This window comes from Stegastes partitus, unplaced genomic scaffold (assembly GCF_000690725.1).
Source record: "Stegastes partitus isolate 25-593 unplaced genomic scaffold, Stegastes_partitus-1.0.2 Scaffold3690, whole genome shotgun sequence".
NCBI classification, from domain to species: Eukaryota; Metazoa; Chordata; class Actinopteri; family Pomacentridae; genus Stegastes; species Stegastes partitus.
In genome coordinates, this window is record NW_007581421.1 from 1 (window position 1) to 18,533 (window position 18,533).

Sequence of the window (18,533 nt, forward strand, 5' to 3'; positions counted from 1 at the left end):
CCCGCCGTGCGCGAAGGCCGACAAGCGTAGGGCGAGGACCCGTCCATCGCCGCATGCGGCTTTAATTTACTCTTGTGTTTGTGGCGTTAATGCAGTTGCTGTTATCCCAACTCAAACTTTAAAACATCTCTTCTCATCCTGCGTGACTCCACATTAGCAGTTTGTTGGAAGCCTCCACAGCTTCAGACTCTTCAGTATTCAACTCGTGGCGGCAGCAGTAACCAAATGTGCTGAGCTCACTGCTTTCTGCTTTAATGTTCTCCAAACAGCTGGTTCGGTCCGGTTCAAGCTGAGGACATCGCAGCCAATGACTCCCCGATGATGAAAAATGTTTCATTAGTGTTTCCACCTGACGTAGATTCAGCTTCGACCTGCAGCTCCGTGAACTGACCTTCAGTCAGATCCTTAATGAGCTGATCAGCAGGCGTCTGCTGACGTCTGAGCGGGGAGAAACACATTCAACGTCCGACTAATCCAGAAGTATAATGTATGCCATGTTTAATGTAGTGTTTGATGGAGCTTTTATCTAAAGTGCTGTATGCTACTCTGAGTGCATACATTTTTAGTATGGACGGCCCCAGAGGGAGCAGAGCCTCAGCTGAGATGCTCAAAGTGCCATTTTCTACTCACATCTGCTTTTTAAGGACGTCACTGGCGGTGTGGGGGATGAATCGAGGAGGAACAGCAACAATGTTTTTCTACCTTTTTCATGCAGCAATAACTTCAGCTAAATAAAACCACAAACTGTAATTAAAAATGCTTGAAAGTCACCTTTCATTAAGAGTTAAACTAGTGATAAACATAACTCTGAACCTGCAATAATGAACACTGTGTTTCATAAATGGAGAAGTAAAAGGTCACTTTTGATAAAGGAGTTTCACATGGGTCAGAAATTTACACAACTTCTCAAAAGAGGGACAAATCTAATCCTAAACAAGCCATACCAATAAGACTCTTTCCCCCCTAACTGTATCTATGTCTTCTACACTGTAAAAACAAATTTTAAAGCAGTTTCTGACTATAGGGTTTTAAACAATTTACTGTTATTTGCACTGTTTTGTTACACTACTGATATTAATGAGTGAAATCCTAGAACAAATTATTTACATCCAAAACATACAAAAACAGGACAAAACATTTGACCTCACATTTCCCCTCTTTTTTATTACTGTAATCAAAAAAAGGAAAATAAATACTTATTTTACAGATACTGAAATAAAATGGAGGGTTTAAAAAAAAAAAAAAGGTTATAATTTACAGATTTCCCCTGTTTTGTTTGATTGCAGTTGATATCTAGTAAAATCACAGATTTTATTTTTTAAAATAACATCCACATTAAAAAGACGTATTTCTATGAATGGTTCCTGAACTACATTTTACTGTAAAATTACACCATTTTTACATTATTTTAATTCACAAAATATATATATTTTAAATAGATATTTGCTGTTATTTGTAAGAAAAATCATAGATAAAGGACTTTTCTATTATTTTTTATTATTATTTATTGTATTTAAATCACAACAAACATTATTTTAAAGATATTTGCTATTATTTGAAAGAAAAATGATTAAAAAAACATTTTTAAACTGTTCTAACTTTAATTTTTTAGTGTGTTGTTTTTACAACATGATCATAAAATCACACTATTTTCCTTGGGTTTAAATCAGCAGAAAATATTGTGATTTTACAGATATTTGCCATTATTGTCATAATTTTTAATTTTTTTTTTAGATTCCATTGTTTTTTAAAAAACTTTTTTTCTGGCACCCTTGCTGCCAGACTCCTACTATTTGTCTACAGATTTTTTTTGTTCATTGTGAAGAATAAAAATGCTTCTCATTAGGCAGTAGTCAATGTTTATTTGATCCTCAAAGGGCTCTTCAGCAGGTCTGTGTCTCGTGGTCATGGATAAACCTCAGTAGGACAAAGACCCTAAAAGCAGCGACTACAGCGAAGCACGTTTTACAAGCAGAGGCGTGGATGGAAAGGGGATGCAGGCAGGCCTTTTTGGGAAAAATATCTGCGTCTGGTTGCTTTGGACTCACCAGATAAGGCCGAGTCGAGTGGCACGCAAGTCCTGGAACAATAACAAACAGTAGATTTATTGGTGCTGGCTGCAGCCGTGTTTACAGAAAACACCCTCGTGCAGGAGCTGATAAAAGCCTGGACATCAGCAGAGTTCCCTTCACACACACCAGCGTGAGCAAATCATCTTTTTGCCGACAGGTTCGGTAAACAGGCTCAGCGAGTCTGTGGGCACCAACAGGGTAAAAAAAAAAAGATGTAGTTGAGGGTGAAAGCTGGCAGTTAAAAGTGGCCCACACATGTTGGCTTATCAGGGAGTCGGTGTGCAACACATGGACAGGATGTTTCTGCTGTCAGACTTCCTTCACCTCTTTGTCTGCAGATCTTTTATCACACTGATGCTTTACGAGCCTCATAAACTCCTTTTTTTTTATGTTACCTTCAGCCAAAATGAAAAGAACCAGCTGGATATTCTCATTAGTTCATTGAAACAGATCATTTATTGTACAGTAATAAAAATATAATGTGTGGACTGGAAATCAGAGCATTCACCATGAAAAGAGGCCAATGCTGCAGGAGTGTTGATATTACTTGGGACATGCTGCCACCTTCTGGTTAACCATGTGCTTTACTACAACTACACACAGACGGTGTAATGATAAGCAGAAATATTATGATTTATGGATAAACTGTAAGTTACAAAACTCTCATATAGATGGATGAACAAACGTAATGCCATAATGAGCTCAAATTTGATCACAGAAGAATAGAAATATACTTATGATGATGATTTAAAATTGGAAAATTAACCGCAAAAAGTGTTTAAATACTATTGTTTTTGTCTGCATTTTCCATAATCCGTCCGACAGTACATGTTTCCCGCTTTAACACTTTAAATTCAAAAGATGCCTCCCTTTAAAGCTGCACTCACCAAAATGTTTAAATTCATATACAATGAACCTAATGTGTATTATAAAAGGAGTCAAGCTTACTGACATGCATACAGAAAATTAGCATTCAATTTTGCAAGTACAGATGTTTTTTTTTTAACATTTTTAAAGTCATTGTTTTGGTTTCATAGCCCATAAATTCTGTTGTTTTTGTAAAACTCCAAATGAAAGCAGCGCAAACAACCAGGTGGATTAAAAAACAACTAAAATTATGCTCATTTAATATTTAGTATGTAACCACAAAATAGTTTTAAACTCTCAAACTTTCAACATGTTGAGTGTTTGTCTCCTTTCATTGCCCCCTGGTGGCCAAAACCAGTAAAAGTTGCTTTACTTGTAAATCAGATCTATAATGTTATTAATGATCAGTTGTCATTTCATATGCTGGCATAATGGAAAAAGACTGAATGATTTTCATAATACGACATTGTCAAAGTGAATCATGAATCAAACAGAAAAACAGGCAACAAAAGGTAAAACACTTTGAAACTGAACCTTCTTGTAACGTGTTTCTGACAAAAATGTTCCAACAGCAGCTTGAGTAAACCATTTCCTTGATGCTGCATATCTTCCAGGAGTCTTTGTCAGTGATGTGAGAGAGGTCGGACAGTGAGGGTGAGGTCGATGCTACGCTGCGGGAGGATGTAGCGTTCCTCCCTCAGCAGGCGCAGCACGATGTCCTGGTTGTCCTGAGGCCAGCGGTAGATCCTGGTGTTCCTCAGCCAGCTGGGGACGTGATTCTGTGACGCACAAACACAGGAAGCAAAGTGAGTGAGCAGGTAGAGACCGCAGTGAAACTGTGGATTTCAGTAGTCATGTAAATACCTTTACACTGAAAAAAATTACATATATTTAAAAAATAAAATAAAATAAAACAGCCAGTGTGCCAGGAAAACACATAAAAACTATAAAAACTGAGAAAATGACAGAAAGTGTATGTTAAAAAAAAATAGTATTATGTTGTTTTTGTTTGCTGATTTTAATAAAGTAAAACTGTTTAAAAAACAAACAAACAAAAAAACAACAACAACAAACAAACAGATTATTAACAGTTTTGTCCTGTTATTATTTATTTGTTTTTATATTTTTCCAGCTAACATGTAAATTAATATTTTTTTGTTAAGTTTTTTACTAGTTATCTGCAATCTAATACTACACTGCTTAAAAACTAGTAAGAAAAAAACAAACAAAAAAACCCCCCAGCAAATATCAGTAAAATAATGATCTGTTTAAAGGAGAGCAATAATTTTATGTTCACAAATTGTAAAAAATAATATTAGTAACAATGATAATAAACAAAAATAATAACTATTTATAAAAGTACAGATGTTCGATGTGGACATTATGTACAGTATCCGCCTGGTTTTTAAATTTAAATTTTTTTAACAGTGTGTTACTGTTTTGTCCATGATTTCAGCAGACATTATCTGTAATTCATAACAGTTCTTAACTTACATAGTTTTTCTCTCGAACTACAGCAAATATCTGTAAAATTTGGATATTTTTGTTGCTTTTATTACATTTAAAAATTGTGCAATTTTACAGTCAAACATTGCAATACAATGAATTACTGTTTGCAAAAATACTGATTTTTGATGTGGACATGAAATGAATAAATAAATGGATGTTTTTTTCTGTAATTTAACAGAACTGGGAAAATCTGTAAAATACAACTTTTAGATCTGTAATATACATTTTTTTCCCCAGTAACAGTTAATATCCGTAAAAATAAATCAAATTTTTGCTCATTTTAACACAGTAAAAAAAAAAAGTATTTGCAGTAATTCCCCCTGTTTGCCAGCGAGTGCCACAAAGTGACCTCAAACTCCTGGATTTCTCTCTCATCTCTGTGCTGATGTATTGAACTTGTCCTCAGTATTATTTCAGACCATCAACATTTACCAAAGACATTTGTGGTTTTTCTCGGGCTCCAATATGAAATCATAACGTTGTCATTTTTTCAGACTGAGCAAATGACACTAAACAGTCCCTCCTGTTATCTTGCCTCCATTTAGTCTGTTTCTTTTATACCATGTGGACAATCAGTCTGAGTAAGACTACAAAGACAATTGTACACCCATAGAATAATTCAGAAAACAATTACCAAATGTAGCTGTTCAGAGTATTTATGTATTATTCACAGAGTGTGTGTGAGTTCATGGTGAGCATTTAAATGCAGCAGCTGCAGTCAGCTTCTCATTTCACTTAGATTGCTGCTGATGAACATTTTATCCAACAGTTATGCAATTAATTTAAGTGCACTCATTGAGGCTGGTATGTCGAAATGTGTTATCTGCACCACTTCAGCACATTAGAGTCTGTTTTGGTGCTGATTTAATTTAAAACTTCAGCGATTTCATAATGGCCAGAGCGACTGCAGCAGTTGATGCCTTCATTATTCAGTGGACTGTTGATCCTTCGTATCGCCGCAGTTAATCCAAACACAGCACGTTTAGGAGAACATTAGTAGTTGTAAAGCAGTCTGACATTCTGACATTCACGTTGTAGGAGCTTTCAGCAGCAAACCAGAGTCAGTATGAACACTCTGACCAATCTGCTGCTTAACTACCCTATATATCAAAAATGACTCAGACATTATCAAGATCTGTTATTAACTGACTAAAGATTGGACTTAATTACCTCCGTAGACATAAGTATCTGAATTTCTTACTGAGCACATGTTTTTATAATATCTACTTCCATTGTCTTCCCTCTGAGGCTCATTCTATCAATTAGAACCCTCCACCTGACCACTGATGGTTTTGGCAGTTCATCAGATGAAGACATATCTGCTACTATTTAGACCGGAAGTTAAGCTGTGAAGCATTTTGTGTTCTGACGCCTTTCTATCAGCAGAATTGAGGTTTTCAGCAGTCTATGCTACAGTAATTATTCTGTGGGAGCTTTGGGGATCCATGATCCTGTTCCTGCTTCTCTGGTTGTCCTTCTTTGGACCACTTTTCGTAGGTACCAACCACTGCACACCAGGAACACCCCACGACACCTGACATTATAGAGATGTTCTGACCCCAGTTGTCTACCATCACAATTTGTCCATTGTCAAAGTCTCTCAGATCCTCACGCTGCACATTTTCAATGCTTCCAACACACCAACTTTGAGAAACGTCTCTTCTCTTTCTGCCTAATACCTCCCACCCACTGACAGGTGCCATTGTAACGAGATAATCAGTGTAATTCACTTCAGCTGTCAGTGGTTTTAATGTTGTGGCTGCTCTGTCGTACGTCAAAGTATGTAGTAGAGCAGACGTTTTGGGGCAGAAAATTATAGGTGTTGCGACATTAACAGTGGCTCTGTGCTGTTCAAGTGTCTCCTCAGTGTGAGCCGCCATGAACAATACCAGGACCCTGAAAGTGAAGCTGCTAAAAGTATTTCAGACATCATTCATGCCACATACCCGCCATGTCGGAATGTTTTCTGCGGAAAAAGCCCCAACTCCAAACTGAGCCGTCGTCCTACCTCCTCTGGCACGCTGTTATTTTCTTTCCCTCCACTAACCTCTAATGTAAAACAGTCTTTTAAAAATCAGGACTAAAATAAGGCAGCGTTTTGAATGGGAACTCCCCCCTCTCTCATTTATATGCAAACTATGGTTACCATCCCTCTCTATTAGATAGCTCCTGTCAATTAAGGACTCATAATGTCATTATAAAAATGGAAGATCTCTATATTGATGGCACGTCTCCCTTTTTACAGTTACTGCACAATAAATTCAACCTGCCTCCAACCCATTTCCTTTGATTTCTACAAATTCACAACTACATTAAATCAAACACAAGTACCTTTCCAAATTCATCTAATAACACCCAGATGGAATCTTTGTTTAGTGGTGATCCTTTAATGTCTTCATTCGTCAGAGGGAGCTGAATGAAGACTGAAAATTGGCTGAAAATTGCTGTTTTTTTTCTTACCTTTGTTGCATTGGGAAACAACACAGGAACCAGTCTGAAGTTCAGGCAGCCTTGTTGAATATACTCATTTTGAATCTGTGCAAACAGGAAAAGAAAATCAATACTTACACAAGTGCTTCACTCAAAAATACAGGTTGAAAATCAAAACACAGCTTCCTTTGTCCTGTTAAAATTATCTGTTTTATTGTATTTGGCTCTAATGATACACTGTAAATGTAAAGATCTGATTAAACCATTCAGTGCGGCCTGAAAAATGTAACGGGCAGACACAGGACCTAAACCAAAGTCTATTTCTTCTTTGGCTAACAGTAAAAGGATTATTTGTTTATGATGTAGTCTTTGACAATAAATACAAGGCCTTGACTGAACTAAACATCATTGAGCTGCTTCAGCAGCTTTGACACACTAACACTGTGGGACTGTGACTGTGGGGAACCTGAGCAGGACTCAGAAATAAATTGCCCTGTTTTCAAGTCCCCTGGAGCCATTTCCTCATTCCCCTGTCCCCGCTGACACATGGGAGGAGGCAGTTCAGTGATCGATACAAGCCACAAGAGGGCAACATTGCAAGCAAATATTCCTGCCAGCACACTCACCTGGTTGTGGATGTACTTGGTGTGCAGACCGTGCTCGTCGCATCCAACTTCCTCCACGTCCTTCTTGTACTTGGGGCTGATGACCACGATGATGAGCACCGATTTCTGTCAAGTTACATCCAGCTGTCAAGCTTTGTTCAACAGACTACACTGCAAATTGCTCAGCAGTCAGACTTACATCATTCAGAAAGCTGTCCATCCATTTGGTGATGCCCAGTCGTTGGATGGGACTTTCAAACATGTCAATCTACAGAAACACAGACAGAGTGTGAGTGTTTGCATCAAACTTCTCTGTTAATGATGCAGACATGACAACACTTACTGCTGGATTGAAACCCTGAGAGATCAGAAAATTGACGAAAATCAATATATCTTCAGCTGTGTCCATCGAGTATGTGATGAAGACATTTCCTGTCAACGAAAAGTCATAAAACATCCTTAACCAAGGGAAAAACTTTACATGCATATGGCTGTGTTTTCAGGACCAGCAGTTGTAGGACCTCACTTCTAGGGCCAGTTGTTTTGGATGAGTCACCAAGACCAAATTACTGGCCAAGATAAACAATAGTCATAGTTTGGGTATTGAACATGAATCCAATCATATTTGTTTACCATTAAAATAATGCTGATGTCTTCAGCTGCAAAGTACAACTCTCTTTAACCTGCCGTGGCAGGAGACACAAACTATGTTTCAACCTGTCATTCGGTGACGAGTACATTAACATACAATTTGTCCAAATGCAACTCTTTTTTTGGGGGTGAAATAAATATGTAAAATTGTAAACACTTGGACACAAAGTCATATTTTGTCTTTAATAAAGATTTTAAATCTATTACTTGTTATAAAGTACTGTTTTGCTACAACAAACCTTTAAAACTACAAGTAGTATCTTGAGCAGAATAACCTTTCAAAGTATTAGTGTAGCTACGGTTTGTCTGGAATACTCCCTGAACAAACCATTAAAATTACAAATAGTATTTCAGGTGTAATTAATGGAGAATTCCCTCCACCTGTGAGACCTTTGGCTCTGACATATCAACAAAATTAAACAAACGTTTTGAAGCTGGATTTATCCAATGGTCAGATATAAATTAAAGAGCTTTAGATACACAATACCTCGTGCATATTTGAAGTTACTTTAAGCTTGTAATACAAAAAAAAAGTTGTCTCATTGTGAATAATCACCTGTACAAGTTTTAAAAAGTAAAGTAAAGTAAAAATACTAATAACTCACTATAAAACACCATATCACAATCCAAATGTCCTGCATTTAAAATATTATAGAATAAAAGCATAAAGTGTAGTGAATCACTTTCAGTTTGTTCAGCCAAGAAACTCAACTGACCTGAGGTTGAATAATTATTTCAATGTCATCGTATGAGTTTCGGAATTTACAACTAGCGAAGCTCACTGTTGTGCAGTTTGACTATCATCCATTGCAGTAGGTGGCACCGTCTCAAAATGAAGGGTCCTAAGAGTACGGTCCTGAAAGTGCAGCCACACTATTGGTTTATTCAGAGATGTGACTTACTGCACTCCTCAGGCAGGCTGATGGTCTTCCTGACCTCCCTCGTGGCTGCTCTTGGACCTGTTGGATGGGATGGGTCCACGCTGACCTCCAGCATCACGTCTCTAGGAGGCGCTGCAAACTGAGGCACGGATCCACGGGGGACATTTCTATGTTGGGGATTACTGTGCAGTCAAACAACAAGAATCAATCAGAGACTTGCTCGTGACACATGTGTAAAGTATGATATGAAGTGATGCTGAACATATTAGGTCATAATGACAAACAGTTGTTGGTGGGGTTGAGGCTCCTGGGCTGGACCCGCAGGGTAATGACAGGGATTGTAATGACGGCGGTTGTTATTGGGATGGAGCTGATTTGCTGGAGGGCAGCAGGGACACTGTCTCTGGTAGTTCCCCACTGGTCGACGGCCTGCAGAGAGATATGGAGGAGCAGATGTAAATTTCTCATTTTGGATGGTTTCCAATTCAGCAGTCATGAGAAGCAGATTTGACAGAAACACAATGAGCAGCAGCCAAATGACAGCGAACAGTGTTGGGGAGGCAACTTTCTAGACTTAATTTATCACAGATGTTGTGATTACTGGATCTGTAAAGAATCAGGTTTTTGTCCTACTTTTGTCTTAGCACATTTAGCTTTCTGAAGACTAATTGATGATATTTATAGACTGTTGCTGCATGCAGGCAATAATAGTTTCAATATTATACTTACAAAGTAAGCAATCATAGCACAGTAGTAATGACGCTAGTTATGGCAGTTTCCACTGAGACTGACACAAAGCAAATAGACTATGAAGACAATGTCACCCACCAAACACACACGTCTCAATGGAAGATAATAGCATCATATCAAATATACTATATGCTTTAGTCATTTGGGTAAAGTGACCCTTTAAATCTGCTCTTATCATTATTACCACCTACTGATCAACACTGTGTTTCAAAACAACAACTGTAATCTATGTCTGTGTACATTCTCAATCATCCAGGTCACAATAATCTCTACATGGAGGAAGTGAAAATCAGAGCACTGAGCTCTTTCAAGGAAACAAATCCCAGCTGCTGCTACAGGTACGTGGATGACACTGGGGTCAGAATCAAAGTCCAACAAGTAGAAGCATTTAAAGAACATATTAACATCCCTCATTGGACTGTTCTGTGCACACTGAAGAAGGCGGAAGCCTTTAACATGTACAGTAAGTTTACCAGAAACCGAAACACACAGACTGATGTCAGCTGTCTGACACCCACCACCTGCTGGAATATAAGGTGGAAGCTACCAAAACCTGAAAGCACCAGGCTGAGAATATCTTCACCAACACGGAGAGAAAGGAGAAGGAGCACATGCTAAAACTGGTGGCTATACAAAGTGGACCTTCATGAAGTATGCACAAAGATCTGTGAAAAACCAGCACAACATCAAACAGGGAAGAAAAGAAGAAGATTTTGATGGATTTTCTCCAAACAAAGCATCCAGGTGCACTTCCAGACAAAAACGGTTCCCCCTAAGGATAGAATAACAGCCAAACACAAACTGAGCAATGTTCTAAGTGTATAGCTATATACAGGTCGAGACGAAACAACAGCTCCAACAGTGAATGGCACAATATAAGAGAACCATCTTATCAGGACAAGACAGAGCAGTATACCTTCATCTAAAGGACTAAAGGCTCCTTTGAGGACAGCAAAGTACACATTGTGGACATAGAAGACAGATAGTTTGTGAGAGGAGTTAAGGAAGCCGTCTATGTTGAACCGAAACATCCATCTCTAAACAGAGGTGGGCGTCTATGACACCTCTTGTCAGGTAATGCAGCCCTGAAATCCGTCCCCGGATAGTTTCACCATCATTGCTGCCTTGAGTCATCCACCAGCTGGCAGTTTCACAACCATTCATACCTCCTAAGTTTTGGCAATATGTCCTCACAATTGAAGTAAGAACCAAAGAGGCCTCTTAAAGAAAAGGTTAAACTTCCTCAAGAACCAAAGAGAGAAGTCCAGTTTCCTTCTAATGAAGCACTTAGAAATAAAGCTCTAATAATCTGTCATATGTTTCAGTATCAGACTTTGAGAGCCTTTAATAAAGTAAAAGCAGTCTGCTCATACAAAATACTTCAAGTATTCCTATCAAACTCTTCAGTGCAGTAAATTGTCCCATCACATGTATCTCATTCTGTCTGACATATTAGGTTGTAGACACTGACATGTCAGCATGTAAGCATGACTTTACTGTTGCAGCTGCTTACGGTGCACCTAAATTTGACCACTTCAGATACACTGAAGTTGTTCAGCCCAGTGGTTTCCAGCCTATAACTCCACTTGATTCATGTAAGGACAAAAAAAGGGAAAGAAAATTCTGTTTTTGTGAAATATTGGATAATTTACCTCTGTGAGTGTCGCACAGTTACTAAAACGACCTTTCAAACTAAATGTTACAGCTTATTTCTTTAATAACGTGTTGTATTTTACGAATTTCTGCGATATCTTTTTGTAAATTCTTGATCTGTAAAGAGTCAAGAAACTGTCAAATTAAAGCAATAAAGCAAAAAGTACAGTGCAGCAGAGGTGTGAAGTGGAAGAAAATGAAATGATTTTGTAAAGTACACCTCAAAATCCAACTTAAATACACTACTTGAGTAAACGTTCCATGATGACCCTGACAAAGGCATGTTTCCATTGATATTCAACTCTTATACTAACCGGTCATATGTGCTGCTGGGTATTGTGATGGATTGTGATAGTAGGAGTCTGATTTGAGCGGGAGAGGAGGCTCCAGGGGTTCTGCTTCCTCAAAAGAGCGACCCGAGTGCCAGCTTGAAGGGCTGGCGGGGTTTCTACTGTTGTCAACCACATGGTCCGGTTCGTACAGCAGCACCTGCTCTCTGAGACCATGAGACCTTGCTTTTCCAGGGTGGAAGGGGTTCATATGTCCTGAGAGTGGTGCTGGTGCTGGGGGCATGAAGTAAAGATCCACAGCAGCACGATGGGCTGATCTGGGTTCAGGCTGGTAGTGGCTGTCAGGGAGTTCAGCACCGTACGCTGCCCCCTGAGGAAGTTCATAATTGTGGTCCTCTGGCCTTTTGGTGGTCTCTGTAAGTCCACTACACTGTGTGCAAGGGGGAGGCCAGGCCAAGTCCAGATTGGAGGACGTCATCCTCTCATCCATTTCAACAGGAATACTTTGATGAGGGCAAGGTCCTGTCAGCGACAGCGGAAAGAAAAACAGGTTTGAGTTTCATCGGGAGTGATTATGATGGATTAGAATTTGACAAAGGTTTAGTTTTCTTACCTTTAAAAGAGTCCATTTTGTCACCAAGGAAGCGTCTGTGGCCTCTGGTGGAGTGAAAATGAAAACAATGTTAGAGGAATTTAATAGAGCATGACACCTTAAAGAGACATACACGAAAGAACACGCAGCATGAAAAGAACCAGAGTTTCAAAGCCAAGATTAAGAAATAAAAACTGTCACTACTGCTGAAAATGCAGAAAGTAAATCACAGATGGAAAAGTATCAGAATGAACATGATTTTCAGGATTAGTATTTACACATTCTTTAATCTTTCTCACTGAATAGTTTGAAAAAGTAGATGAGCCTTTACAGGTGGGGTGGAATGTAACACGATCTTGGCAAACTAGTACAAAGGTCAGAAACACTGATCTAAATCTATGTTAAACAACAAAAGACAAGCTTTTTCAAAAGTTTTCAGTGCGTTTTACCTACAAATCCACACATAGAAAACAAATCCAAACAAGACTCTGCCTCCACACCTACCGTCACTTAAAACTGCTCACTCCCCAGCCACAGCACAAACCTGTTCTGGCACAAACAGGAAACATTCCTGCTGCTTGTTCCTTGCTGTCTTATGCAAAGCTTGAAAGCCTCGTGACCCGTTTATGCAAATAGCGCAGGGCACTGACTCCGGGACTGCCAATCAGGTTGCTTCTGCAGCTGGGCAGGTACACTGCAGTCAGGTAAGGTTTAACTGTTTGTTTGATTGGAAAGGCGTCAGGTTTCACTTTTTTAATCACACTTTTTGGAAAACAACACATTAAAATCAGTCAGAAGGTACATGCGTCACTTGAACTGTACAAGAAAATAACATACAGTTTGTATGAGTTCCATTACAAACAGTGTTTCAGGGAGAGTTTTGGATGAAAAGTGAAACATTTTCAAGATCATACAACAGGTTTACATGTTGTTTCACAGCTACACGTGATCTGCATAACTCCATAATTACACACAACAGAGTAACTCTCAAAGGCTTTTATGAACTATATTGACAGATCTATGCTGGAAGCTGTATACAGCATAAACTGTATATAGAAGATGGACACCATCCCCCTGACTTCACCCACTGGTTTCTGAGCTACCAATTTGAAACCTTAAGTTTACCATGGAGCCTTTTGGTATTTTAAAACTAGACATAATGTAGAGGACACTCTGCAAGACTCTACAATAGCAACCTGTCAATCACAAGGTAGCTCCGCAATAAAACATCCATCCATCCATTATCTGTACATCGCTTAATCCTCACAAGGGTCGCGGTGGGGCTGGAGCCTATTCCAGCTGACTTAGGGTGAAGGCAGGGGACACCCTGGACAGGTAGCCAGTCCATCGCAGGGCCATACTTAGAGACAGACAACCAAGCACACTCACATTCACACCTACGGACAATTTAGAATCACCAATTAACCTCCACATGTTTTTGGACTGTGTGGGAGGAAGCCGGAGAACCCGGAGAGAACCCACGCTGCATGGGGAGAACATGCAAACTCCACGCAGAAAGATCCCGGTGCCCCCACCGGGACGCAAACCGGCAACCTTCTTGCTGCGAGGCAACAGTGCTACCAACTGCGCCACCTTGCAGCCCGCAATAAAACATACCCTGCTTTATTGCCTATTTTACTCTAAATGGAGCGATAATTTACTGAATAAACACCATGCTGTATTGAAAGAGACTTAAAACTAGTGATTGAGACCATGAACTCATTACGAACATGGGAACTGAAGCAACAAATCTAGGGAAAAGTAGAGTCACTTTTTCATAGACTTCTATACAATTGAAGTTTTTACAACCACAGAAATCACCCCCTGCTGGTGGTTAGAAAGAATACAGGTTTAAGGCACTTGCTTTACTTGCTAACACCAGCATGCATAACATTACCACAATAGCAATAACCACATGCAGATGTTTAGGCATATAAAATTTACAAATTAGTGTGCTATTATATTAACCTTTGCGAACTAGCACAACACAAAAATAGCAACTAGAGTTTAGTTTTGCTTGCATCTGGTCATAAACAAAAGTGCTGGAGAAATTAAAATGCTAGCATGATGATTGCAAGGGGTCCCCCAGTTATTACAATTAAAGCTGCTTCCAGTGAAATCAAGTTTTTTTTTTTTGAGGTTGTTAACATGTGCCAGTAATGCGCCATCACATAATCCAGTATCCAGCCTTTCTTAAAGACCCCATGTTGTGAAAATGACAAAAAAAATAAATAAAAATCCATATGGCATTTTCTCTGTGTTTCTGTGATCCTCATAATGGTTTAAATAGAACTTAGAGTCACCATAGTTATCAGGATACGTAATTTGAAAAAGAATGTTTGTCCAAAATGTTACTTTAGTGTAAAGTTTGGCCAGCTGGTGGTGCTAAATTAAAAGACAGGGAATCACCAAAGTCCTCAGTACTCATCCTGTGGGGATTAAGGATATCTGTACAAACTGCCATGGCAATCAATCAAACAGCTGTTGAGATATTTTAGTCAGAACCAAGTAGTGGACCAGAGGCCACAACATTAGCATGGTTGTTGAGTTTGTTGGGGTTAACGCTCTACAAGAAGTGGGTAGGTGGACCTTGAAACAAGGCTGTTTTGTGAAGCTGCTACTTCTAAGATCAAGAATGAACTTCCATGGTTAAAGGCACATTTTGAGAGAGTGGACATTGCCTGCTCTTGGAGTTTGTTTCTACTCTGTCTGTTTGAGATTGATTAGCACCACACTTCCACGATAGCTGGATGGTGAAGTCTTATGATCAGCTACTGAGAAGACTTTCATGGTAGTCTGGGTGAGGACGGAGCCCACCTCGCGGGCCGTCGACTTGCAAGTCAACACCTGGACCAGCTCCCGTCGAAAGCACCGGCTGACAATGCAGTAGAGCAGGAAGTTGGTGGTGGAGTTTAAGTTTTGCAGCATGTTGGCTAAGTCTCCAGCCACATTGATGGGAATGCTGTAGTCGTTCCTGTTGAAGCTCTCATCGTTGTACTGGGTCCTCAGGATGCAGTATGTGATAAAGCGAGGCAGGCTGAGAACAACAAAAGTCACTGAGACAGTGCCCAGCAGCAGAACAGTCCTCCTCAACATGCCCCTGGTGCTCTTCCCATGCATGATGCGCCGCTCTTCCTTGGTGAAGAGGTTGCTGGCGCGGCACAGATGGTAGCTGATGAGGGAGTTGAAGATGACAACCAACACGATGGGGATTCCTCCAGAGAGGAATGTGGTTACCCACACTATAACTGTGGAGTAGGTCTCATCACGATATCGACACCTGGGCAGCGTCACGTTCACGCCGTCCACGGTGTAGTTCACAGGTGTGACAACGTTGATCCAAGCCAGAGGCACAGAAACCATGTGGGACACCAGCACAATAGCCGTGCAGGTTAGTTTGGTGACCCAGGCCTGGGAGAAGTGCTGTTTGGCGGCTGTGCTGCGGAGGACGAGGTAACGCTCAATGGTGAACACCACCACAATCCAAGAGGAGCTGTAGAGAGTTCCATACTGCAGAAATCCAAGAATGCCACACCAGGGGTGGGAGTGCCAGAAGGGCTGTAGCATCCAGAAAGTGAGAGTGAGGTCGATGAGGATAACCCACAGCAGGTAGAAGGTGTCCACGATGGCCAGACAGCTCAGGTAAACGATGGCTGTGCTGGACATCCCACATTTACGGAAACAGATCATGTAGAATGTGAAGAGGTTTGCTGAAAGGAAAGACAGGAACAAACAAAACTCATTCATTTGTCAGAGTCCACAAAGAGCTTAAACCAAAAATTACATCCCTACACAGATGATGTGCAATCTCAATGACCCATTACAGGGAAATGTGATTTTTCAGCTGGATTACATTTGTTTGTGATGTATCCCACATATGTTTCAACTCAATGTATTGATATATGTTTTTAATTTTTTTTTTGCTGTCATACATTTTTAAGCAAACCAATCACATGACAAATCACAAAGTGGAGGAGAAGAATCAAACATGTTGTGAAAAGGTTGTATTTCAACCCAAACTCAAACCTCACCAAGACGTTTTGGGAACTACATTTTAAACAGTGAAGGAAAATCATAAGTAAACGACTCAAGAATAATAGTTCAAGTGTTTTTAAGTGTACTTCTCCACTATTTGCTCAGCTGGGCCAACAGTTTTTTGAGCTTAGCAAGGCTAAGCACATTGCTATCACTGCCTGAGAGGCACAGATATTATTATTTCATCTGAGGGTGTGTTTGTTTTTCTAAATTGTAAGACTTTATTCCCTTATTGACCTTGTAACACTGTGACTATTGGCCTGCAGTTATGTTAGTGAGTCGTTAATAGATGGTTATAGGTCTATTGAGTGCAGTAGGTCAGAGAGTTTCCCTGTCTGGTTGCTATTAAAGCAGACAAAGCAATCTAAAAGTGATTTATTAACATCAAAAACCCATTATTAACGTGTAATCTTTTACCTTGTCTGTCCCTGATGAAAATTATACAACCTAAGCCAAATACCAAAGGCAATACCAACCTGGGATACCCATGATGCAGAGGAAGGGGTAGTATATCTTCTGTACGATGACAAAGACGGTTATGCCCTCCATAATTCATTCACCTCTTACATGCTAATACCTGCAATAAAGCAATTGGAGGTACAGTAGACAAACAGTGGTGAGAGGCTTCACTGAAGTGAAGTGCGTTTTATGACATGATTTGACTCGCTGAAGATATTTAGGCGACAGAGTCACCATCACGAACATCAAGTTATGAAAGTTGAAGTTTCCCAGCTGTTGCACTCGTCATTATAAGGTGATGAGTGCATTCTAAAACTGTTTTTCAACAATGTTTGAACCTGTTGGCAGAGATTACGTAACTAAAAAAAAAAAAAAAAAAAGGTGATTTGGCTCCAACATGGGCCACTCGGCGGGTGACTCACAATAAACGCTGGATGGAAGCTGATCCGTCTGCTTTGGGTGGGTCTCACCTGGGCGTCACTGAAGAGAAGGAAGCAGTGGAGGGTTTCTCAAGTTGTAGTACTTTTTCAGTCTTTCCCTGCTTGGTAAATTGTAGTCCTGTGGTGCAAAATAACAGGATATAAAGATCCACTGTTGTCTTGATCTTGCTTTCTTCTTTCTTTTTACCTGTCAGAGTGCATAACCGAGAGTCTGACACAAGCTGATTATCTTCATCTAGGTGGATGTAGCGGTCCTAAATATTAAAATGGATTAAATCAGACGTACCTGGTCTCTGTAGGACCTCTGTGCTGTGTTCCTTGAAGCTATAAAGGTGCCATAAAGAGGGTAGTTCTTCCACACAGGTGCATCCCAGCTGCTTATGGCTCCACAAAGATGAGGCTATTGATAATGATGGAGGGGTGGGTGAGACAGCTCCAGCTAGTACTGCTATAAAGCTACAGGAGGAGGGAGTCACACCATTTGGCAACGTGGTGGGAATGTTCCTAAGCAGTTCATGCCGACAGCACACAAACAGACTAAACCATGAAAGAACGCATGTCTTTACAGTGAGCAAATGGAGTCATAATGGTAACAATTGTTGTCACAGACTGTTTGCTCTGTGTTTTGAAAGAAAACCCATCAGTTAAAAGCTGTGCGTCTGGCAAACCAGTCACCACTTCATTGATCTGAGAATCAATTCTCGCCTCAGGACACACGTTTGCGTTTCTTTTTCCAACAGCCAGCTGCAATTAAAAACAAAGCTGCATGAATGAAAGAAGGGTTTCAAGAGCAATAAGTCACTAAAAGATGTTGGTTCACAAGCTAAAACTGAAAATTGGCAAATATGTAAACTGTAAGTACCAATGCAAGGAAACAACATTACTGGACCTAATGGTGTTATAGGTTCAAATCTGTTAACGCAATGACCAAAAGTGTAACTTTAAATATTCACTTCATCTGAATATTTCTGGCAAACGATGTTGCTAAAGAAGAATTCATAACAGGGTAAAGTGTCCCAGATCCCCAAGCACCACCTAAAGGTCCACGTTCAACACATTTTAGTATTATTATTTCTAGGTATTTCTTTGTATTCTAAATGCTGTTTCATTAGATGTTGCACCACTACCAGGTACTTCTAGCATTGTCAGTGTAGCCAACTCTGTGCCCCATGTCAAAATCTCGCAACAATGACATGATGGAGCACAGAAAACTTTTGGTGGGAGGTCAGATGGGACCCAGTTGCATCTCTCCAGCTGCTTAATCAATCCGCAGTATAAACAAAAGGCCTTTTTTTCTCT

General features: G+C 39.9%; 2 protein-coding genes across 2 annotated transcripts; both read right to left on the bottom strand.

The window, feature by feature from the left end:
* Positions 1-2,509: 2,509 nt before the first annotated feature.
* traf3ip2a (TRAF3 interacting protein 2a) lies at positions 2,510-13,527 on the bottom strand. The gene is made up of 10 exons (XM_008306537.1): positions 12,805-13,527; positions 12,322-12,365; positions 11,733-12,230; positions 9,300-9,444; positions 9,037-9,197; positions 7,827-7,915; positions 7,683-7,751; positions 7,505-7,609; positions 6,909-6,983; positions 2,510-3,718 (listed from the first exon to the last, which is right to left on the bottom strand). The coding sequence occupies exons 2-10, from the start codon at positions 12,335-12,337 to the stop codon at positions 3,563-3,565; spliced, it is 1,314 nt and encodes a 437-aa protein (XP_008304759.1). The 5' UTR covers positions 12,338-12,365; positions 12,805-13,527; the 3' UTR covers positions 2,510-3,562.
* A 1,322-nt stretch (positions 13,528-14,849) lies between these two features.
* Positions 14,850-16,884, bottom strand: LOC103376170 (probable G-protein coupled receptor 139). Its single transcript, XM_008306539.1, has 2 exons — positions 16,812-16,884; positions 14,850-16,010 (listed from the first exon to the last, which is right to left on the bottom strand). The coding sequence occupies exons 1-2, from the start codon at positions 16,882-16,884 to the stop codon at positions 15,001-15,003; spliced, it is 1,083 nt and encodes a 360-aa protein (XP_008304761.1). The 3' UTR covers positions 14,850-15,000.
* Between the last annotated feature and the right edge of the window lie 1,649 nt (positions 16,885-18,533).

Bases quoted from the DNA above. Each gene is read 5' to 3' on its own strand.
- LOC103376170 (XM_008306539.1), bottom strand. From the start codon at position 16,884: ATGGAGGGCATAACCGTCTTTGTCATCGTACAGAAGATATACTACCCC. The intron at 16,011-16,811 runs GTTGGTATTGCC...CTTTCCTTTCAG, and splicing joins CTGCATCATGGGTATCCCAG to CAAACCTCTTCACATTCTAC.
- traf3ip2a (XM_008306537.1), bottom strand. The intron at 9,445-11,732 runs GTTAGTATAAGA...ATCTCTCTGCAG, and splicing joins CCCAGCAGCACATATGACCG to GCCGTCGACCAGTGGGGAAC. The intron at 7,916-9,036 runs GTAAGTCACATC...TTTCGTTGACAG, and splicing joins CAGCCTGCCTGAGGAGTGCA to GAAATGTCTTCATCACATAC.